The sequence below is a fragment of the Myotis myotis genome, unplaced genomic scaffold (assembly GCF_014108235.1).
Source record: "Myotis myotis isolate mMyoMyo1 unplaced genomic scaffold, mMyoMyo1.p scaffold_m19_p_15, whole genome shotgun sequence".
Taxonomy (NCBI): Eukaryota; Metazoa; Chordata; class Mammalia; order Chiroptera; family Vespertilionidae; genus Myotis; species Myotis myotis.
Window position 1 is genome coordinate 25,667,323 of NW_023416319.1, and position 24,571 is coordinate 25,691,893.

The 24,571-nt window shown below is 44.0% G+C and overlaps 2 protein-coding genes across 4 annotated transcripts in view; both read left to right on the forward strand.

Moving 5' to 3' along the window:
* Positions 1 to 14,581, forward strand: part of LIPA (lipase A, lysosomal acid type) — a 30,551-nt gene extending 15,970 nt beyond the window's left edge. For all 3 annotated transcript variants that reach the window (XM_036336675.1, XM_036336674.1, XM_036336676.1), the window contains 5 exons: positions 740 to 876; positions 5,379 to 5,525; positions 6,056 to 6,127; positions 11,728 to 11,799; positions 13,079 to 14,581. In XM_036336675.1, coding sequence (XP_036192568.1) covers positions 740 to 876; positions 5,379 to 5,525; positions 6,056 to 6,127; positions 11,728 to 11,799; positions 13,079 to 13,312 — 662 coding nt within the window. In that variant the 3' untranslated portion in view covers positions 13,313 to 14,581. The remainder of the gene's footprint in view (positions 1 to 739; positions 877 to 5,378; positions 5,526 to 6,055; positions 6,128 to 11,727; positions 11,800 to 13,078) is intronic.
* A 7,137-nt stretch (positions 14,582 to 21,718) lies between these two features.
* Positions 21,719 to 23,664, forward strand: CH25H (cholesterol 25-hydroxylase). Its single transcript, XM_036336677.1, has one exon. It carries the CDS (start codon positions 22,288 to 22,290, stop codon positions 23,101 to 23,103), a length of 816 nt encoding a protein of 271 aa, XP_036192570.1. The 5' UTR covers positions 21,719 to 22,287; the 3' UTR covers positions 23,104 to 23,664.
* The last annotated feature ends 907 nt before the right edge of the window (positions 23,665 to 24,571 follow it).

Sequence of the window (24,571 nt, forward strand, 5' to 3'; positions counted from 1 at the left end):
GCCTACTGAATGCCCTTTGCCCCACTGCTCTCTAGAGTAGCATTCTAAAGCCATGTTTAAGGCTAGCAGTGACCTGAAAGAACGCTAAGAGGTATTATAACGCTAGGGCACACTACATGTGCCAGTCATTTCTGAGTCATTGCTAATTTATTTGAATGGCTTTGTAAATTGTTCGTAGGAATATGGACTTGGTGGGGCCCTCCCAAACTGTTAGGACTACAATCTTTCAGGAGCTCGGTTTACATTATTAAAGGAACAGGAAACATCTTCTGGTTTTAGCAACGAAGATTTCTTCCAGTGCATAACTAGGTTGAAAAATTGGAACAAGCACTTAACAAATACTTGATTTACTGGTTTAGTCAAACTGTGCACATAGTTCAGAGGATCCCTTTCAAGTGTTTGCCTGCATGTCTCTCAGGTTGCCACTAGAGGGTATCACACACAACTGCCCTTGCTTATTATAATTTTATTGTTTAAAGTATTACAAATACTAGTACATATGTCTCCTTTTTTTCCCCATTGACCTTACCCTGGCCTCCCGTACCACCCCGCCCCCGCCTCCCCGCCCCCCCCCCCCCCCCCCAGTGTCTTGTGTCCATTGGTTATGCTTATATGCATGCGTACAAGTCCTTTGGTTGATCTCTTACTCCCCAGCCTTCCCGCTGTAATTTGACAGTCTGCTTTATCAGAAAAAATTTCAGATGATCAAATTCCTGTTACCTTCCTTTTGTTCCCACAGGTTTTATAGCATTTTCACAGATCCCAGAGCTGGCCAAAAAGATTAAGATGTTTTTTGCTCTGGGTCCTGTGGCTTCAGTCGAGTTCGCTAGTAGCCCTCTAGCTAAATTAGGACGACTTCCAGATCCTCTCATTAAGGTACTTAACCCACCCCTCCCCCAATTTCCTTTCCAGATCTGAAGACTTGGCCATTAGACGGACAATTTGTGCTTTTCTCCTTTATGGTTTGCGATCAAGGGAAAGTGGGATTTCTCTCTCCAAGGTTTTTCTTCTCTCCCCCTCATCCCTACTTCCAGATCCTGGGGAGTCAGGGAAGGTGTATCATTAATTCTGCACCTGAGGCCCATGTTCATAGTTAACATATCAGTGCAGATATCCACGGATCATGCAAAGAGAGCACAAGAGAGTCTGGGAGAAGGTAGCTTAATCCTCTTGGACTTGCCTTTTATTCTACGCAGTGAGTGGTGTAGAGGAGTAGGCAGGAGGTGGGAGAAGGAAATGCATCCTTCCCACATACATGCCTGACCCTGACCACAATGAGGGTGATCTAAACACAAGCCAGTAACCTCGTGAGGGCTTAGCCCTTGAGCTGTGTGACCCCAAGCTCTATTCAAGGAGGAAGCAGTTTTTATGAGGAGTTGAGAGACAGCTGAGGCCAGGTGGTCCATTAGCATGCATTATATATTTTTATGTATGACACGTTTAAACACACACCAATATGAAATCCCATTCAGGCATATATACTACAAATCAGGAAGAGCACATCCACTGGCCATTTAAGAGACTTTCATAAGAAATACAGCCTGTACTCTGAGCTTAGAATCTGACTCTCACATAAGATGGGTTTCTCTGCATAGGTGACCAGATATGCAGATAAGATGTGGCTTCCTCAAACCAAATTAATTTATAATGCCTTGGGTAATACTATTAAAATTTTCATTATAGACAATTCGAATATTACAGATAAAGTGTCCTTTACCCTAGCTTCTCTTGGTGCCTTCTTCATAGTTAAGCACAGTGCTCAGTTTAGGCCAGTGATGGCGAACCTTTTGAGCTCGGCGTGTCAGCATTTTGAAAAACCCTAACTTAACTCTGGTGCCGTGTCACATATAGAAATTTTTTGATCTTTGCAACCATAGTGAAACAAAGACTTATATTTTTGATATTTATTTTATATATTTAAATGCCATTTAACAAAGAAAAATCAACCAAAAAATGAGTTCGCGTGTCACCTCTGACACGCGTGTCATAGGTTCGCCATCACTGGTTTAGGGCCTCTTCCTATAGACCTTGTGTGTGGCTTTCCAGAGAGACATAGACTGTTTTGTTTTAACACAGACAGTATTCAACTGTGTATATTGTTCTGCAGATTACACTTTCCACTCTTGAAGAGCTGTTATGTTAATGCATAAAACTCTACCACATGCTTTTTAACTGCTGCAAAGTAAGTTTTCCATTGATAAAGGACTGCCAGATGCCTGTGGTGGATATTAAGTTTGCTGCTGATTTGCTGTTGCTGCATCCTTGTACCTTTTATTTTTTATTTTTATGGAGAACTGAAACTGCTGTGTCATAGGAATGCATTCAATTTAATTTAGTTCTTGGAGATTGTGATTTAATAGCTTTGTAAACACACAAACTCCCCTCCCCACATTGGAGATGATGTTTTGTTAAATCTGGAGTGCGGTCTAGGATCTGTACCCTATATGTTTTTCATGCAGGCCAAAGAGACTGGTATTTAGTAATTACTGGTCCAGACACTAGTGTTTTATAATATCCTGGAGCGTGACAAAGTGAAAGAGTGAAACCTTTGAATTTTGCTGTTCTGGGAAGACTATGTTACTTCCATGAAAGCTGAGTGTCACAACTCTTTCTCAGAATACAAAGGTGTGTATTAGAAGACATCAGGGTGGACAGGAGCAGGCCTGTCCATGCCAGGTGAATTTTCCTTTTCCTGTAATGCTGTCCTGCTCTCAGTAATTTTCAGTGGAGTTGGCCACAGCAGTGTTTGGGTGACAGTTCTGAAGTGCAAGACAACTTCACCTCCTTTGTTAGTCAAAAGGAGAGCTCAGCTTGTTGATTTAAGTCACTGATCCTATTAACTTGTTGTTAGTAGAGAGCCTCAAACATATATGCATTTATTACATGTGACTATTATGTAGACTCAGAGCCATGAGTTTTAGAAACTGATGCCTTTTCATGACCCTTGACCTTATCTGCACGTGGCATTTACTTCCTGGTTCTCCCCAGCTAATATTAGCGTGACTAATCTGGAGGAAAGGGAGTTCAAGGAGTCCTGGTATCAGTCTTTAGATATCCATTGGTTGCCTTGGAGAAGACAGATCGCAGGCTGTAGCAGACCACAGTTGCCCTAAGAGTTTTGAATAGAGCCTATGCCATGCTTTAAGTTAGATTAGTAGTTCATTTTAAAAAAGCAGAATATTGAACATGGAAATCTTGATAATTGATTATTTGGGGGGAATAAAAAGGACACTGTACCACAAAGCAGTTGCACACATTAGGCTGTGCATAGCTTCCAGGTTGCCTCTTCTCAGTGTTCCCTAGCCATCACTCGGAGCAGGGTGGCCTGTTGCACGTGCTGTTTTATCACGTACATTTACACGCCTTTACTGGGACTGTGAGGAAGAAGCTGTTCCATGACCCGCCCTGGCTTCTGGTGGTTTGCTTGGTATTCTTTGGCTTGTGGAAACATTACCCCAAGTTCTGCCTTTATCTTCACATGGCACTTTCCCTGTGTGTGCTCAGATCTCCCTCAGTGTCTATGTCCAGATTACCCCTTTCTATCAGATCACCGGTCAGATTGCTTAACAACTTAATTTTAACTTGATTTCCTCTGTAAAGACCCTCTCTCCAAATAAGGCCACATGCTGAGATACTGGGAATTAGGACTTCAGTGGATTTGCAGGGGAGGTGAGGGAGAGACACAATTCAACCCATAAAACTGCTTTTGTTGGATTTGAATTTCTCACTCCTGCTTGACCTTCCAGAGCAACGGTTGCCAACCTTTCGGACCTCATGGGCCACCAGTGGTCCGCGGATATCGGTTGGTGGGCGACCGCTGTTCCAGAGGGTAGGCATCAGCAAAAGTGTAAGTTGTAAGGGAAGAAATTTGGGTTCAATGTAAGGAAGATCTTTTTCTTATTTCCTGGTGCAGAAGTACATGAAGATCTGCCTTGGGATTAGGAATCATAGTGATTGTCCCAGAAATACTTGAGCCAGGTTTGGTGGCCGTTGATCAACACTGATATAGACCAGGAGTCAGCAGTCTTTTTTCTGTAAAGATTGTGAGAGTAAATATTTTTGGCTTTGTGGACCATAATAGTCTCTGTTGGCAACTCCTCACCTCTGCCCTTACGGTATAAAAACAGCCAGAGAAACATTTGAGTGTAAAGAAATGAGTGTGACTGTGTTGCAATAAATTTTATTTACAGAAGCGAGCATGTTGGTAGAGAAGTAATGGGGAGTCATTGTTTAATGAGGACAGAGTTTCAGTTTGAGATGTCCAGGGAGTTCTGGAGATGGAGAGTGGTGCTGGTTGTACAACGTGAGGATATTTAATGCTATTGAACTGAATACTTGAAAGTGGATAAAATGGTAAATCTTGTGTTATGTGTTCTACCACAATAAAAAAAAGTATGGTCCTGGCCAGTTTGGCTCAGTGGATAGAGCATTGGACTGCGGACTGAAGGGTCCCAGGTTCGATTCTGGTCAAGTGCATGTGCCTTGGTTATAGGCTCAATCCCCAGCTCTGGTTGGGGTCTGTGTGGGAGGCAATCAATTGATGTGTCTCTCTCACATTGATGTTTTTCTCTCTCTCTCCCTCCCTCCCTCTCCCTCTCCCTTTCACTCTCTAAAAATCAATGGAAAAATGTCCTCAGGTGAGGATTAAAAAAAAAAAGAGTAAAAAAAGTATGAAAGAAAACAATAGGCAGTGGGCAGCCATTGGCCAGTGGAATCAGATTAGATGTATGTGCCCATTGCTGATCAATCACAGTTTTGACTCTTTCTCGGAAGTCACTACCAATTCATCAAAGTCAAGTGAAACTTGAGATGGCCCTGGGATGAGTGACCATTGAGGCCCCTTCCCACTGTAAAAGTCCACTGCAATTTTACTGGATTTTCTGCCTCCCTTTCTTCATTTGAAACTTTAAATGCACATCTGTAACATCTGCTGTTGCCTTAGTAAACAGATTGCTAAGGTGCTCTAGTTTTAACATCCACTGGTAACCATTTCTCTTCTTGTTGAAAATTTATCTTTATTGTTGAAAGTATTACATATGTCTCCCCTCATTGACCCCCTCCACCCCTCTCCCATTGCCTCCCCACTCCCCCCTCCACCCAGGCCTTCACCACACTATTGTCTGTGTCCATGGGTTATGCATAGATGCATATAAGTTCTTTGGTTAATCTCTTCTCCACCCCTCCCCCCTTTCCTCCTGAGATTCGTCAGTCTGTTCCATATTTCCATGTCTCTGGTTCTATTTTGTTCATCAATTTATTTTGTTCATTAGATTCCACTGGTTACCACTTCTCTCCTGTCTCTGCTTCTGAGGTGATCATGGAGGCCCGTGTAGAAGAATGAAACGCTGAGGTGTTCTTGGGTTTCTTTTTCTTTGCAGGATTTATTTGGGGAGAGAGAATTTCTCCCCGAGAATGCATTTTTGAAGTGGATGAGTCTGCATGTCTGCAATCATGTCATTCTGAAAGAGCTTTGTGGAAATGCTTTTTTCCTTCTGTGTGGATTTAATGAGAGAAATTTAAATATGGTATGTATGTTTATAAAGAGACTTGCTTTAACTTTGAATGATTTGAATATGCTTATTTGTGTTGGAGCATGCTGGAGAGGTAGGAATGACATTTATATTTATTCTATTGACTTGTTTCTTTTGAAAATTATATAATTGTTTAAGCTTGGAATGGTCATTCACACACACACTAGTGAATTTTTTAAAGTGATACTAAATGTTCTTGTTTCTGATGATAAACGTAAGGTATAATTGTTATATAAAATTCTGGAAATTCAGAGAAGCATGAAGAAGGAAATAAAAATGAGCAGTTATCTCAACCCATACAGCCCCACGGTTACCCTGTTGCCATGTACTCTGTGTGTGTGTGTGTTTGTACATATTTTTCTATGACATATTTGTAGTCAAAGAATATTTTTCTGCTCTTAATATCATATCATGGAGATGGTGGCTCTGTGGTTTTTAATGCTTTGAAGTGCAAAATTTGTGTATTATCAATGCCTCCTTAACACTGTTTTTTAAAATTCCTTATTTCAACATTCTTTTTGCAGTCAAGGATGCCTGTGTATGTGACACACTCTCCCGCTGGGACGTCCGTGCAAAACATGATACACTGGAGCCAGGTAGGCATTCCCGGAGGGCAGTGGGGTTTGTGTCAAATCAGCGTCAGGAAGAGCCGTGCATCCCATGACGTACCTCTCTGCCCGCCCTTCCTGCTTCTCTCCTCAGCCACGTTTCTGTTGATGGTCATTTGTTTTCTTTATGTACCCTGTCACCAAATACCCCTGCCTTTTGGCACATGTTCTACCCTCTTACCTAATGGGAAATTTTTTAAAAGGCCCAGTTCTTGTCACCTCAGGGATTAGTGTACTTTTGTGGGGAGGATGGTCCACCGAGTTGAAGGCAGCTGCTGAACTACCCAGCTCAGTGACCATTGCAGGCCACGTGTGCCGTGTCACACGCCTCAGCCAAGCACAGCTGCCCTCCAGGCCCCACGGCTCAGGGGCCCCTGGGAACGAGGCAGCCTCAGCTGTCAGACCACCTGCTGAATGTTACAGGACAGGGCTGCTCCGCCCCTCTGGGTGGCAGGCCTCCACCACGCTCCAGGTCTGCAGAAGAGCTCTTGGATCGGCTGCAATCCAGGCTTCTGTTCTTGTCCCAGCCCCTTTAATCTAGCAGCTGGCCGGGGTCGAAGGCCGTAGACTGAGGCTCAGAGCCCGGCTCTGGGGCCCCATTGTGGTTTTAGGCGCTAACCACATTGGAATGTGCCTCATGAACATTTCCGAAGTCCAGATGCACTGCGGAAGGCAGTCCTGCCCTTTGCTCTTCTGTTCGCTCAGTCATCTTTGTCCAGAAGCGTTGCTTTGTGCAGCTGTTTCGTAGGACCTTCTCCTCGATTCTCCCTCCTTGGGCTGCTGGCCAGGGCTGCCACTCTCTGCCTGCCAAGGACACCCTGGTGCGGGCTGCCAGGGTGCCTGCTGGCGAAGGCTTCTGCTGAAGGTGCGGGGCCTGGGCCCTGGCAGGCTGAGGGCTACGATTCAAGTGTGAAGTTTGGGGGTTCCTATGGTGGGAGTTTGAGGGTGCCCTACAAGGTCATTTTATTCATAGAACATTCAGAAGTTTACTTCTTGTTTAAATAATTAGCATTCCATTTTATAAAAACAGTTCCTAAACATAGTTTTTTTTGTTTGTTTGTTTTGTTTTTTTGCATGGAACTCTATTTTTTTATGTTTCCTACTTTTTAAAAAAATATGTTTTTTAAATTAAAAAATTTTTTTTTCAATTACAGTTTATATTCAATATTATTTTATACTAGTTTCAGGTGTACAGCATAGTAGTTGACAACCCAAAACCTAGTTCTTTACTGGGCTTTTAAATTTAGTTTACAGATATTATTCTCTTTATAAATCTGACAAGTTTTGGAGATCCCTTGCCCCTGCCCCACCCCACCCCCCACCAAGCCTCCTTTAACACCCTCACTGACCATGCCCAGAGCCCAGGCACTCGGTCCGATTTGAAGAAGGGTGGTCCTAGCCTATCTTTACAGTGTTGTCCAGAAATACTTAGGGTGCTATAAAAAATTCAGGCTCTTGGGCCTACCCACAACCTGTTGAGAATTCAAATTCCTGGAGGTATATCCCTGAGATATGCATTTTAGGAAGTTCCTCATGTGATTCTGATATTCTCTATCGTTTGAAACCTAGTGCTTAACAAATAATGTACATTAGGTAGGGTCTTTAGAACTTTGTAAAAAGACATTTAGTATAATTTAAATCATACAAGTAGTATGTGTTCATTATGAAGTTTAAAAATACATGTGAGTACAAAGAAGAAAATAAATTACCCACATGTCCCCTACCCGGGATAACTACTGGTAGTATGTTGGTATATCAGGGGAAGTTAACGTTTTCCTTTACCCTCTTAGGGTTTCTGACTGGGTCTGACATAAGACATTAACAGGAGAAAAACATACGAATTTTATTTACATGTACATGGGAGCCCTCACAAGAAAAATGAAGACCCACAGGAGTGACTAGGCCTAAGTGCTTATATACTGGGTTGAACAAAGTAGCAACTGTGGAGAAGTAACTAAAATAAATAGGAGACTAAAGGAAATAAGAGTTATTTTAGCCAGGTTTTTTTTTTTTTTTTGAAAGGGATACAGAGATAGAAGCATTGATGAGAGGGAAACATTGATTGGCTGCCTCTTGCCTGCCCCCTCCTGGGGATCAAGCCCACAATGGGGGCTGAACCTGTGACCTCTTGGTGCATGGGATGATGCTCAACCAACTGAGCCACACCAGCAGGGCTTAACCAGGTCTTTTTGTACAGATTTTTCTAGGCCTCCCCTCCATCTCTGATAATAAAAACAGTTCTTCCTTCTGGCATAGGGGTGGCTTCTTTCACATGGGAATATTATATCTTGCTTCAAAGGAAGGCCAGTGTATCTTCCTTGCATCTGCTGTTTCTCGCATTCCTTTAAATCAATAATTTAAAAATGGCCAAAGCAACATATTTTGTGGTGGCAGGTCCTGAAATCTCTCAGTGCTATCTTCTATTTTTTTTTTCTGTATAATTGGTTGCATTACTAAAGTAGGATTACACGATGCACGTGTTAAAATTATTTTAACTAAATAGCTGTATATTTGCTAAGTTGCTGAATCAGAGATGCCATCATACAGCCTTAAAATAGCTTTTGTTTCTCATGATACAGTGCAGACATCAGTGCCACGGGATCGGGGTGGAGGGGGTGTGACAGTGCTCCCGGGAGTCACGCAGGCTCCCAGCTCCCCCGCACTGCAGCTCTGCCACTCCTGGCATGCTGCCCCTTCTATCTGGTGGGAGCCGGGTTGCCTCCCTGTGTGTTCCAGCCCCCAAGAAGGAAGCATATAAGGGATGTGGTTCTTCCCCTGGTGGCCATGTGCTTAGCAAGAGCTTTGGGGACTAAGGAAGCAAGCAAGAATGGGTAATTAGCTGTCCTGCTGTAATAAAAAATACCTTTCCAGGTCAATAACTAAATTTTAAAATATTTGTAACAGCAGACAGTTTTCCTTTGCTTAAATTATTATTATTAACACTAGAGGCCTCGTGCATGAATTCATGAACGGATGGGGCCCCTCTGGATGGTCTGCAGGGATGGGGCTGAAACCTGCAGTCCAATGCTGCCTGCTGCCCCTGCTCATCCCGGCCCCACTGCGCCGGCCGTGGGCTCGCGCCCAATCAGTCCCGATCCGGAGAGGCTCGTGCTGCTGCAGCAGTGCTAGCCAGCCGTGAGCCCTGCCTCTGGTGCCCTCCTGAAGGAAGTGGCCTGTGGGATCAGGCTGAAACTGGCTCTCTGACATCCCCCAAGGGGTCCTGGATTACGAGAGGGTGCAGGGCTGGGGCGGGACTGCAGGAGGGCTCCAGGACATGTCTCACCCCATCTCGCCCAGTCCCGATCGAGGCTGGCCAGCCAGGGAGGGACACAGGAGGTTGGCCAGCTGGGGAGGGACCACAGGAGGGCTCCAGGGCATGTCCGGCCCATCTTGTTCAGTCCCGATAGGCCGGACCCCAGCAGCAAGCTAACCTACTGGTCAGAGTGTCTGCCCCCTTGTGGTCAGTGCACATCATAGTGAGCGTTTGAGCGGCATTAGCATATTATGCTTTGACTGGTTGAACAGTCGACCAGTCATCGGACAACCGGACACTTAGCATATTAGGCTTTTATTATATAGAATTTTCATTATTATTATTGTAATTGTTATTGTTATTTTTGCTATGATAGCTTATTTTTTTTGCAATAGTAAACCATTCTGGGACAGATATTCTTGAATTAAAGATCTTTCATTACTTTCTTAGGGTGCAGTTGTAGAAGTAGACTTAGTGTTCAGAGGGAGGCATAGCTTTAAGATTTCTGATACAGATTGTACTTTCGAAAAGTTGAGCCTGTTGACATTTTTATCACCATTCAAGACATAAAAATAATTTTTAAAATGTCGCTTTAAAATCCATCTATCCTATTATCCTAATAGTGTAAGTATTTCCTCCTGATCTTTGGTCACATAGGATTTTCATGTAAGTGTAACCATGGAGCTTGCTCACTTTCATTTTCTGACTTTTTCCCCCCACTTAGTATTATTTTTAAATATTATTCTAGTTTATTATCTTTGTATTTACAAAAGTGGCATACTGTGTGTCTATTGATGTAACATCATGTATATAACCAAATGGTTATGATTGGACTTTAGCTTATTTCCATGTTTTTGTTACTACAAATAATCATCTTCGCATTTCTCTCCTGAGGTTTCCTATGACGCTAGGCACAAAAGTCAAGTTTAGAAGTTCAGTCTGAGCCCTAGGCAAGTTTTTCCTGTGTGTTCCATACTCACTAGGGTGCTTTATGCAAATGTGAAAGACATATGTGAGAAAGCGGTATACTGTCTACAGCGGTGAACAGCTTGCGCTGATATTTTTTCACTGACAGCCAGGGCTAGAGCACAGACGCCCTAGCAGGTGCTGTACATCCATACTTTGTTCTGCTTGTTAAATGTGCCACAGGTATTTAAACTCTGTCCTTTACTGTGGGCAAAAGCAGATGCTAGCATTTCTCCTGCGGAAATCCCCTGTGGCTTCCAATCTCACGCCGTCTTTTATTACATCAGGCAGTAGAATTTTAGGCAACGGGTAAGACCTGGAACCTCACATGAATCAACAGCAGTTCCCACAGAGGATGTTTTTCCTCTTTACCCGACGCCACGCACTGGCCAAAGCTTGAACCGTTTCCAATTCATTTGGGTTGCCGATTTTGGATTTAAGTCTTGACATATTTTTAATTTGGGGATATGCATAGAGGAGGTGTGAATTTGAATTATTTAAAAATTTAAAAATAAGTGCCTTTTAAAATACTTTTATATCATGCTATCTATGCATAGTTTGAATTTCATATACAATATTATTTCATGACTCTAGTTAGAATTGTGCTGGTGTGCAGTACAGTTTGGTGATTATTCTGATACTGGTACTCGAGAAAAAGTGTCAAAACAATAAAATCATTAAAATATTTAGTAATAGAACTAGTCAAGTAGAGTAAATATATAGAAAATATGGAGCTTATATATAAGCATACAGAAATATGTTAATACATATATGAATATACAGTGATATATTAATTTGTATAAACATGTGATTTATAATTAATATTAATATTCTAATCTATATTCATGTATATTTATATATATATTGTATGTAATATATATACATAATTTCCCTAAGTAAGATAGTTAACTTTTTGAAAAGTTTAAGATTTACATTTCAGCAAAAAAGGTCAGCATAAAGTTTATCCAATGAGTGTGACCACCGATCTAGGGTGGGGTAAAAGTAGGTTTACAGTTGTTTGTATAGAAAATAATAATTAATAAATAATATAAGAATAAGCTCTGTGTTTACATACTCATAGCTGTAAACCTACTTTTGCCCCAATTCTGTATAATTGATAGCATGTCTATAGCTGCTTTATTGTGTCCTACAATAGCTGTTTTCCAATCATACAATGAGAAATTGAGTCACTTAGGAAAGGAGGGCAAAGTAAAGCCACTTACTTTAAATTACAGTTTGGAAATGAAGAGTAAACCTGAGTCTTGGTGTACAGTTGGTTTCTGAGGGTGTGGCTAACTCTAGCAACCTGTGCTGTTATCTCAAACGTCTGTGTCACATAAAGTTTTTGTCCAAATCATCTTTTTTCTAGACTTTTAAGTTGCAAAAGTTCCAAGCCTTCGACTGGGGGAGCAGAGCCAGGAATTATGTTCATTACAACCAGGTAAGGTCTTCAGCGTCTTTAGAAACAGTGGGCCCTGCAGACTCATCCAGGAAGTCAGCCCGAGTTGTCAGGATTCTGGGCTCCGGGCTGTGGGAATGTTTGGGAGAGGTGACTAGCTGGTGTTTCAATCCCAGAACAACCTGAGCTTTGTGGTTGGTGTAGTGGCCTGGGTGTTCCCTCTTTGTTATTTCCTTGGCCCTGTGTAACAATTGTCACTCTCACTGTTGTCATACGTGACTCATCCTGATCAGGAACACAGACGTAGAGTCAGACAAGCCTAGGTCTATGATCTGGTAGCTGGAGGGCCTTGGCCAAATGACATTACCTAAGTGTTTTCTCCCATATGCAATTAACTTACCATTGTTTTCATTTTTAAATATATATTTTATTATTGAGAGCATTACAGATATCTCCCATTCCACTCCCCCCCACCCCACACTTATACTCCCTCCTCCCCGTCCTGACACAGTCCCCCCAGGTCTTCACTAGCCCATTGCCTGTGTCCATGGGCTATGCATATCCTATATAACAAAAGCATAGGATGCAAATTGTCCCCTTGACCAGGAGTTCATCCGGGAGTTAGACCAGGGGGCGGGGCCGGCCAGGGGAAGGGAGGGAGTACCCGGCCAGCAGCCACCAGCCGCTAGGGACCCTACCAGTGCGTGTATTTCATGCACTGGGCCTCTAGTAAGTATATAAGTTCTTTAGTTTATCTCTTCTCATCCCCCCAACCCCACATTGAGGTATGTCAGTCTGTTCCATGTCTCCCTGCTTCAGGTCTTATTTTGTCCAGCTTACCATTTTTGAGTGCTGAGTACTCTGAGTGTAAGGCACTTTGCCGTGTTTTACTTACTTAATTCTCACAAATTCCCTACGATTATTATTAATATTAAAGATGAGGAAACTGAGGCTTAGAGAACTTCAGTGACTTGTGTTACACCCCAGAGGGAAGAAAAGCATAGAAAGGTATGGACTCCAAAGCCCCTTCCCAACCACTGGCTTCTGTTGCTTTGAATCAACTACTTGGGAGAATACCTTCCTCCCATCGGATTTAAGCACTTGGTACCATGCCCACCAGGCTCCTATACTAACTGTGCTTTCATTGCGGGTTAGGTTTATTTTTGTTCTGGTGGCAGTGACTTGAAAAGTAAACAGAGTGACTTTCACAATGTAGTCTTTTATACTCAATGAATGAGTCAGTGTTCGATGGAGATTGTCGGCTGTGTTTTTGTAAATTAAAGCAACCATGACAACGCTTTCTGTGGGTTTTTCTTTGTAGACGTACCCTCCTGCTTACCATGTGAAGGACATGCCCGTGCCGACTGCCGTTTGGAGCGGCGGCCAGGACTGGCTTGCGGACGTCAAGGATGTCAGTATCTTACTGACCGAGATCACCAACTTGGTGTATGATGAGTGCATTCCGGAATGGGAGCACCTCGACTTCATCTGGGGCTTGGATGCCCCGTGGCGACTCTATGAGAAAATGATCAATCTAATGAGAAAGTATCAGTGAAAGCCAAACAGAAATTTACCATGAATACCATGGTCGAATCATGTTAAAAATTTGTTGGCTTAATTTTTCTAAAGTACTTATTTTTTCTTTCCTAGGCCTTTTATATTTTCAGATCTAAGAAAATTATGATGTTGAAGATGCCCAATTTTCTCCAGTTAGGGTAGAAACGCACTTGCTTTTATTTTTTTTAAATTGTTTAATCATGGTCCAATACGCAGCTTGTGTCTTAACAATGATATAATTTCTTTAAGTCTTCTAAAAATATCACTGACTTGTGGAAGGTCATAGCCATTCTGCTTATCCATACAATTTAAAAGAGACTATATTGCTTTTTTTGCTCCACGCAGGACACATTGACCTCTGCGTTGGGCTTTTTAAAACTGTGCTGTTCATTGGTAAATAACCTGACACTGCCTTGAGGAAAGCTCAGGGTGTAAGTATCCTGTTCTCATCTCCTGGCCTTAAAAGACTCTTCAGAGGAATGGCCCTGAGTTTAGGGATCTAATGACACCTTCTCATGTAGTCACTCAGTGGGTGCTGAGTCAAAGCCAGTGACTCCTCAGCCGTGTCAGTAATAAAAATCCTATAATGCATTTTACCAAATCTCTCTGTGATAGCCGTTATTTAGCACGTGTTTACATTGCTCAGAGGAAGCAAAATAATTTCAAAAGCAAATTCTGCTCATTACAATGCAACAACCGTATTTCAAATACTTGAAGACGGATGCACGCATCCTTCTATATTCTTGAACTCCTCATTGTAAGGCAGGTCATAAACCCACTTGTTGGAGAAGCAAAGTCCTGTGGAGAGACGATGCCACTAGTTTTCCTCAAATGAATGTGCTCTCTCAGCCAGTGGCTGTAGCTCAGCAAGGATGTGTGTGAAACAAAAGCCCCAAGGCCGCCCCCAGAAGTGTCCTCATGCAGTTGCACGTGAGAGGAACGTGACCGTGGGTGCTTTCAGATCACAGGGCAGGGAATCGCTTTGTGTTTTAGTTTTGTGTGTGTCCATGTTTTCGCTCCTGATTTGCATCCCTGTGTCAGGAAGCCCAGGTTCAGCTGCTTTGCTCACAGCCTTGTTTCCTACAGTTCTGTCCGCTGGGCAGAATAACACTGATACGTGTTTCTGATATAGTTACTTCAGCTGCAATAATCAACAATACTTGGTATCGGCTAATAGGGGGAGACAGCATAATACTTCCTTGTAACATATAAAAAGTCTTATTTAAACTTTTCAATAAAACTCAGTGAGTCTCAGAGGCTTGACGGATTTAGTGTGTGTGTGTGTCTTTATTTAATAGCCCTTCTCTACCTCCCTTTCTCTTTCGGTAAGACTGTCCCTTTCTTTCTCATCTTCTCCCCCTCTCCCTCACTCCGTGTAAGCCTCACCAGTACTGCCCGTGAACGTTTGATCCTCTCCAATGGGCAGCAGAGAGCGTCTCAAACACAAGGAACATCGGGGATAGTTTGGAAACACTGGCCTTCAGTGCCATCTTGCAGGGTCCACAGAGGGAGTCTGAGTGGACACTACGTAGTGATTAGCCCCATCTGCAGGCAGTGGTCTGTGAAAGGCAGGACCATGGGTTCAAGGACTGTCCATCCAACTCCCGCCATGAACAAGTGAAGCAACCAAAGCTGGCAGAGATGAGTCATGCTTCAAGGATCATAAATCTAGATTTTAGGGTCTAATGTGATCTCTCCTATTACTCTGAGTTTGAGGGCAGAAGATATATCTTGCCCCAAATCTAACACACAGCTTAGAATATAGTGAGTCAATAAAAATGTGTGCACTGACAAGATGTGTGAAAAATGATGAACTTTGTCATTTACTGAAATAAAATTAGGTGCACAGGTAACATCTGGGACTGCACATTTGTGGAATCTGTGTTTCCATGGCAACCACAGAAAAGAGTAAAGCTGTACTAGATCCAAAGGATATACATCCCCAGGAGGATGCCACTCCCCTTTGACCATGGCCAACCAGGCACAAGATTTGTTGCTCGGGCTGGAAAGAAAGGAACGGTGAGCCGGTGATTTTGTTTGTTGTTTTACACCAGTAGTGGCAAAGAGCTCATTGGAGAATGGTTTCAGTGCCATCGGTGACCTGGTTTCTCTTGCTTTGGTTATGGCCATGGAGGCTCCCATAGATGCCCTTAAAAACTTGTGGTCACCAGGCCATAGTAATAAGCAGAGGCTTCATTCTATAGCACCTACCTTTTATTGGAGTGTTTTTCTTTCACCTCCTTGCCAAATCCCTGGGGATTTTCTTCAGCATGTGGGTCAGTCTGGAGGTGGAAATGCTGCATAGCCGTTCTTGCTCCAGTTTTATATCTTTGTAACCAGACTGCATTAATGTAGCTTTGTTTCTTCCTTGGCTGAGAGTGCAGAACAAGGTTGGAGCATGTGCCTCAAGAAGTTCGGTAACAAGTTTGTAGGAATTCTGATTTCCTTATCCAAAGGGCTGACCGGCAGACCCGAACGATGGATGAATGATTACTCTGACACACATTTTTGTGAAAGAGAAGGCTAAGGGGCTGTTTTGCCTTAGGAGTGAAAAGCCCTGTTTGCCTGCCTCCTTGGGCTTTTATTGTCACAACAGCTTGAACTAAAATTAACCTCTAGATCAGCCGGGGGCAAACTATGGCCCGCCGGCCGGATCCGGCCCGTTTGAAATGAATAAAACTAAAAAAAAAAAAAAAAAGACCGTACCCTTTTATGTAATGCTGTTTACTTTGAATTTATATTAGTTCACACAAACACTCCATCCATGCTTTTGTTCCGGCCCTCCGGTCCAGTTTAAGAACCCATTGTGGCCCTCGAGTCAAAAAGTTTGCCCACCCCTGCTCTAGATACAATCAGCAGGGTAGGCATCCTTGAGAAAGCACCTGCATCTGTAGTGTCTTTCAAACAAGGACATTTTGAAGTCTAAACAAAGATTCTAGTAAAACCCCCAGGACTCAGACTTATTTGGAAAAGTCAAGGCAGGCTCTGCCGCCTAAGGCAAGGTTCCCCAGGGGCCTCTGGCCTCCCAGGGAATCCTCCCCACAAACTTTCCAACCAAGCCCCATGCTTCCCCACACTTATCAACTGCGTTTAATATATTTCTATTGCCTGACTGGTGTAGTTCAGTGGTTGAGCATCAACCTATGAACCAGGAGGTCATGGTTCAGTTCCCAGTCAGGGCACATGCCCAGGTTGCAGGCTCCATCTCCAGTGTGGGACGTGCAAAAGGCAGCCGATCAATGATTCTCTCCCATCATTGATGTTTCTATCTCTCCCTCTCCCTTCCTTCTGAATTCAATAAAAATATATTTTAAAAATATATATGTATTTCTATTGAGCAGATCACAAAGATGTCGACAGACCTGTGTGGCAAGAAAAAGACTAGTTAATATTTGCCAACTTGGAACTCTTAGATACTTACATGGACAAAGCCACCCAAATGAAGTCACAACTGAGAACAAAATTATGATTTTTCATTTGCCACAAGAGGGCACTCTTGGCTTTGCTTCCAAACCTTTTCAGAAGGAAGTTTTCTCTAATCCCTTCCTCGGGGGAGAGGCAGAGAGCTGTTGATTTATGAGCCAGTTTGTCATTGGAGGACTGGTAAGATCAAACATGTCTGTGGTCATTTCTAGGATTATGACTAATCCTGTCGAATGCATAACATCTGAAAAATGTTCTCAAAGAGTAGCTGTGTCTGGAATGTGACATGAAAATAAAAATGTGCCTAATAGAGTGGTCAGAACCTCAGACTTGAGGGGAGGAAACGGAAATGTCTTTAACCTTAGGCCTCACACTTACAAAGGACCAACGTTTAGACTGTTGATATTATCTCCAAATAATGAAGATTATTCTGTGTTTGTGGGTATTAAAGGCCTTAATTTGTTCAATGAAAACATTTAAAATACACTAATTTTAACTCTTTTCGTCCTTTTTTTAACATATGGAGAGATTTTCAAAATATGACCCCTGAAAGGCAACATCAGGTTGTAATAATTCTGATTTTTTAAAAAAATTGTAACTAATTCAAGAGTATTTATTGTATTGTTTTAGGTGCAGATTTCAAGTTCAATTCCAAACTAAGCAGAAAACTCTCTGCCCACATGTTTTAGTAGTACAAACACAAATACTTTTGCATTTTACATTGTGCCTTCTGGATTTTTAAAGCCTTCTCATAAGGCTTTGATCTTTGCAACACCTTTGACAGGTGAGGTATTTTCTCTGTAAATCATTCCCATTAAAATAAATGTTATTTCTTTTAAAGGGAATAATTTTATTTGCTATAAAATTTATTTGCAATAAATATATGTATGTATTGCTTACTTTAAATAGGTTGATGAGAGTTCCAATATCAGTAGAAGCACCCACACATATATGACCCAGATGAATCACAAATATAAAGTGTTTAAAACCAAATATGCACCAGCATCCATGTCATATTCTTCACCAGCATTCCCCTGTTTTGGCGTGGATAATGAATGTTTTCCAAGTCTTTTGTAAACTGCCTATAAATGCAACTTCAATGCCCCACCCCAACACCACTTTTGATGTAGGGGCACGTGTCTTGAAACTGACACTGACCAGGCTTCGCGCTCAGATTGGCTGTACTGTGCTATTTAACTCTAGCTAGTCTTGACCTTTCTGAGGCTGAGTCTTCACTTTTACAACCAGGGATTAGATTATCCACTCTCTATGAGTCCTGATTTGCTACAGTTGTAAAACGTTACAACACTTTTCATCTTCCCTATCCAGGAATAATTGTTCCGGTTAGATGGATAAATTGTTTTGGTTAGATAGATGCTAAGACAGTTTCACTTCATTTTGGAAGGAAACAAACATGAAGGTCACGCACAAGAAGACCTTATGTAGTAGGTAACGCACTTTGCCAACTACATATTCTATTTTTATTGGGGGGTGCGGGGTGGGAGGTAGTACCCAAAGTCTTTTGGTAAGTTGGTACCAAATAGCATCTAGATTGTATTAAACATGCATAGACTTGGATGTTGTACTCTCAGAGAAGTGATTTGATCTCTGTGGTAGCTAGGGAGAAAAGGATTCCTGCACTCTAGCCCTGTCAGAAAGACCTTGCCAAGATAAAAATAATACACAGGAAGTCAAATCAAAAGGAGAAGCACAAGAAACAGTGTGGCCAAAGGCCTAATACCATTTGAAATAAATAAATGTCACGTTTTATGAAAAACCATTCCAGGGGATGAGTAGACCTAAACTACATAACCAGTGCTCAAAAAAAAAAATATTGAAGATTTTTAGCCTCAATTTAGAGCCTATATCTTTTAAACTGTACATTGAGTCCACAAATAACTCTTTAACACTTAGTGTGTGCAAGGTATAATGCTTGGTGCTGTGGGAAGAAATCTTGGAGATAGAATCTGTGCCCTAAAAAGACCCATTCATGCAAAGCTGTTAAATCAATTTTGTGTAAGAAAAGTGTTTAAAGATGCATGTTTGCCAATTCAAGAAACGATGCCACTTCAGTCAAGACTAAATAGGGCTCCATTTTATTTGGCTCCATTAAGTCATGTTCTGTTTGTGGTTGTCCAACATCCTGAGCCTATGTTTGCAGCATCCTCTGTGGCCTGGAATGGACAACTGATGACAATTGAACTGACCACTTGCCTTGCCATGGTTGCCCTTGTGTATTAGACACAACCTTTTGTCCTGGTGGCTGCATGGAATGCAAAGGCAGAGAAGCTGGTGGCTGTTCTTCAAAGTGCCACAAGCAAGAGGGGGAGAGCCTAGAACAACCAGGGGCAAACCAGGGCTTCCAGGTCTTGCTGCACTGGGCTTTCTGGGGAATATTCTAACAAGCTTAGTGATAGAGGATGGAAGAACCAAAGAAGAAGAATGGGTTGGTTGGAGCTACGGGCTCAAAGGGGGCAGTCCTGACAACAATCTAATAGCTAAGCATAAATTAAGCAAACCTGCCAATGCCGCCCACTTAAAAAAATCTATGAGAGCATCCATCCAAACCATCCACGCGTGATGACTGAAACCACAAGGAAAGGACAGCATGTACGGATAGAGATTTGAAGGTTGCCTTAATTTCTGTTGAGGGCAAATCTGAGTGACATTTGACGTCTGAGCAGAGTTCAATTGTAAGCCTGAGAAGGTGAGTTTTGATGGACCCTTTGGAACTCTGAGGAGCCCAAGAATGAAGGCTGAGTAAATGGCATATGCTACATTCAGTAGTGTGGTGTGATTCTCAAATAAACCTTCTTATTTGTATTATTTTAAAATCATAAGTAAAGATCAAGGAAAAGAAGCCCTTCCTCTTCTCTTTGAGATGCTGCTTGAGCCACACACAATTCAAGGGCAGGGGGATCCTCACCAGGAATGGAAACGAAGACAGTTCCTGGTGGCGCAAAAAGCGAACTGGGAAGAGCACGGGAGGACGGGGAACACCGAAGAGATCAGAAAGGACAGGCTTTCTCACCGTAAGAAACCCAGCAGCAGGGAGGCCCAGGGCCTGCGTTGCGCCTGCCTCTGCTACCATCCAGAGCGCCAAGACAGTAGAAAACGCCACTTTCTTTCCTGTTTGGCATTGGCTGTCAGGAAGCTCAAAGCTGCCTCTGAACCTTTATCTCCTCAAGACACAAGCAGAATATCATAATAATCCTATGGCACACGGAGCCCTGAGGCTCAGAGAATGGGCTGCTAAGAAATATCCACGACCCATCAGTGGCAGTTCAGGGACACACGCTAGTTGGGATGTTCTGAATTACGAATTGGCCTATTATGGGTGTGTGAGTATAACATCCTATAGACCCCATGTATATATTATGTTATTATATATTAATATATGACTATACATTATAAACTGGCATATTATATACAATGTGTCTAATACAGTGGTTGGCAAACTCATTAGTCAACAGAGCCAAATATCAACAGTACAACGATTGAAATTTCTTTTGAGAGCCAAATTTTTTAAACTTAAACTATATAGGTAACTATATAGTACATTGTTATGAACTTAATTAGGGTACTCCTAAGGCTTAGGAAGAGCCACACTCAAAGGGCCAAAGAGCCTCATGTGGCTTGCGAGCTGCAGTTTGCCGACCACGGGTCTAATATATAGATACATATATTAGGGTATGTACATAGCCTATATATTTCTAGGCCCAGATATTGGTCTATATTTTTGTTGTACTTATTCTTTCCTCACAATATATAGCTTTATATCTTTTTACGTAATTTTATTTGATGTTCATTGCTAATTTTCCTCCATTATGATTTAGGTAAAATGTGAAATGTAAATTTAAAATAATGTGTCTTGAGGGGGTGTGTGTGAAGGTGAAGAGGGCATAGAAGGGATACATGGTGATAAAAAATAAAATAAAAATGATGTGTCTTATTTTGTATGCTTATTATGTGCCAGTCACTATGCTTTTACTTCCGTCAGACCACAGCAATAATAATGCCTACTTCCACGGACTGGGTGAAATCCCCTCAACTAAAACATTTAGTTCGTGCCTCACAGATGTTACATGATATTATTATTATTATTTTCCTATTTAATGCTCGAAATAGACTCGTGAGATAGCTACTATTATCATATCCGTTGGGGTGGGGGTAGATCTGAAAATGCAAAGCTTGGAGGAGCGAAGTGCTGGCTATAACCTCACAGACACCAGAGGCAAAGCGGCGTCCCTGGCTTCCAAGTTTTCGTCCAAACCTATCTGCTAAGGCGTTCCTGTGTTTCAGCCACCGGGTCAAAGGAGGCTTTGTTGGTGGTCTGGGGCGGGGGGGGGGGGGGGTCTCCCCGGAGCTCTTCTAGTACCCACCTCCTCACGGCCAGTCAACCCCAGTTTGATGGCAGAGAAGCGCAGGTGTGGGGCGAGCCCCGCAGTCCGGCGCTGCGCCTTGGGGTGGTTTGGAGGAATGGGGGCCAAGGCGAAGGGCAAATTGGCGCCGCGAAGCCAGCCCAGGGAAGGGCAGGACAGGCGCGACATCTGTCCAACCGGCAGCTCCGCGAGGCGTTAGGAACAACACGCAAACATTCCCCTTAGGAACAAGGTGGGTGCTTTACTGATCGTATTGCTTCCTGAGATGCAGCGTCCTTTAGTCAGTTCTGGGCCGCGCTAGAAGTTAAAGCCAGAATGTATGTATGTATGTATGTATGTATGTATGTATGTATGTATGTATGTATGCGTATGTACGTAAAGCGAAGAACAGTCGCGGTCCCCTCTTCTGCCGGGGAGTCTCGCCGTCTCTCGGTTCCCGTCGCTGGTCTGCGCGCTTCGGCAGCATCACGGAGGGCTGATTAGTGGCCGGGTGTTGCGAGTTCCTCTGAGCAGACTGTGTGCTGGGGTGTGGGGTGTGTGTGCTGGGGTGCCGGGGGCGGGGGGGGGGGAGTGGAGGGAGCCGGGAGGGCAGGATCTGGAGCTCGCGGCGAACCAGCGGGGATACATCCTCTCTGAAGACCGGAATTGGAGAGGCTCCGGACCCGCCGCCTGGTCGCATCTGATTTCCTGCGCCGATCGCCGCCGGGACTCCCTCCGAGAAAGGTTAGTTTGCCACTCGCTCCGGGTTAAATTTACAGGGTGTGCAGACAGCAAAGATTAGGACTACAGAAGGTGCGCCACTTTAAAAAGTTCTTAAAAATGCAATTGTACTTGGCGTTTTCATGGATCCACACGGGCAACGTGTGCATTTGAAGACGAGTAGTTCTGCGTTGGTTACACGGGAGCCCTGCTGGTGGTGATGGGAACATCCCGCATCTTCTTTGGGGGTGATGATGACACACGGATCGAGTTACCCAAACTCGAAATGCAGCCGCAGGTGTGCCGTGTAGCAGCTAAAGGCACCTCTCCGGAGCCAGTGAGGGATGCCAGCTCCGCTCAGCTGGGAAAGGGCGGCAGAGGCAGCTGACGTCACGCCGGGCGGGGCTCGAGTCTCTATAAAATCGGTGGGACGCCAGCCGCTGCAGCGGCGGCCAAGCAGCGCCTCGCCATGAGCAGCCCCAACTCCTCCCAGCTCCACGCCGCCGCGGGGTGCAGCTCCGGCCAGATGTTCCTGCAGCCCGTCTGGGACCGCCTGCGGAGGGAGGCCCTCACGCAGTCGCCCTTCTTCCCGGTCATCTTCGCCATCACCACCTATGTGAGCTTCTGCCTGCCCTTCGTGGTGCTGGACCTCCTGTGCCCCTGGGTGCCCGCGCTGCGGCGCTGCAAGATCCAGCCCGACAGCGCGCCCTCGGCGCGGCAGCTGCTGTCCTGCCTGCGGCAGACGCTCTACCAGCACCTGGTGTTCGTGTTCCCGCTGACGCTGCTGCACTGGGCCCGCAGCCCGGCCCTCCTGCCCCCCGAGGCCCCCGCGCTGCCCCAGCTGCTGGGCCACGTCGTGCTGTGCCTGCTGCTCTTCGACGCCGAGTTCTTCGCGTGGCACGTGCTGCACCACCGGGTGCCCTGGCTGTACCGGACCTTCCACAAGGTGCACCACCAGAACGCGCCCTCGTTCGCGCTGGCCACGCAGTACGTGAGCGCCTGGGAGCTGTTCTCCCTGGGCTTCTTCGACGTGGTGAACGTCTGGCTGCTCCAGTGCCACCCGCTCACCGTCCTGGTCTTCCACACGCTCAACATCTGGCTGTCGGTGGAGGACCACTCCGGCTACGACTTCCCCTGGTCCACGCACAGGCTGGTCCCCTTCGGCTGGTACGGCGGCGTGGTGCACCACGACCTGCATCACTCTCACTTCAACTACAACTTCGCCCCGTACTTCACACACTGGGACAGACTCTGGGGGACTCTGCGGCCCCCTCGCGCCAGGTAGCCCGCACCCCTCCCGCGTGGGGGTGGCTGCGGAGGGCAGGGGCTGCCCCTGGGAACCAGGACTGTTGGCGCGTTTTCACACTTGAATCAGAAGAAACACGCCTGAGCTCTTTTATTTTTATATTTTAGTAAGTAATTTATTACCTGCTGGAAATTTCTAGAGACAATCTGATGTGGGTTTTTTTGCAATCTGATGAAGTAATTTATATCAATTTTTGTATATCAATAATTGTATACTGGGTGTTGAATTCTAGCTCACTTCAGTAGCCTTGATTCCTGGATCGATTTAGACAATTATCACTGGCATATTTAAATCATTTCTAAATGGATTTGTTTGTAGGACAAAGAATTTCCTATGTTTGAAAGTGTTCTAGAATGAGACTAAAAATCATATTTTTTAAAATGCAGAATCTGATGTCTGATGCTATAAACAATGCAACATGTTCCTGCTGGACAGTAACTAAGATGATCATACTTTTTTTCTATTTTTGTTCACAGAATTTTATATTTATATGGAAAGAAATGTTATTTATGCTTAAAAAAAATATATGAACCAAATAAGTACTGGCTCCTGTTTCATTGGCATTTTGAGTAAAAAAACTAAAACGGGGCGAGGGAGCTGGGATGGCAGGTTTCTGTCCCAGCCTCCCTCTGCCCCACCTTTGGATGAGAGAAATCTGGTGGTGGGCTGTGTGCAGGGGGGTTACAGGAGAGGAAAAGGCAGGAGAAGGGGTCTGTCTGTTTTGGCCTAGAGATTTTAAAGAGGAAAAAAACACTATTGTTCTAAATGTGTTTTAATTGTTTTCTGCCTCACAGGCAACTTAAAGAATTACCTTGTGAAGTTTTAGAGAGATTAACACTGAGCAACCATTTGCTTATCTGGGGGGAGGGCAGTGTTGGGGGATGAATAGAATTACTGGGGTGCCTTGCTTTACAAAACTGGTGAGTCAAATGGGTACATTCGAGGGGCTGGTAGATACAGAAAGGGGTTCAGAGTGCACCCCCCTTTTTCATGAAGCAATCTAGTACAAATGACGATCGGACGCATCGTCTCGGCTATTTGGGAATTTTGTATATTCATTTTTCTAAAGTAAACACACACGCAAACTGCATGTGCATTTCTCAAAGGAAAAAAGTGAAATTTGAGCCTACATTCCTAGTTCCTCACCTTAAAAGGAGATTGTGCCTCCGATGTTCTTCTGCTTCTTTTGTTATTTTTTTTTTAAATACATTTTTATTGATTTCAAAGAGGAAGGGAGAGGGAGAGAGAGATAGAAACATCAATGATGAGAGAGAATCACTGATCGGCTGCCTCCTGCATGCCCCCACCGGGGATCGAGCCTGCAACCCAGGCATGTTCCCTTGGCTGGAATCGAACCTGGGACCCTTTAGTCCACAGGTTGATGCTCTGTCCACTGAGCCAAACCGGCCAGGGTGCCTCCGATTTTCCTGAAGATTATTTGTGACAG

Bases quoted from the DNA above. Each gene is read 5' to 3' on its own strand.
- CH25H (XM_036336677.1), top strand. From the start codon at position 22,288: ATGAGCAGCCCCAACTCCTCCCAGCTCCACGCCGCCGCGGGGTGCAGC.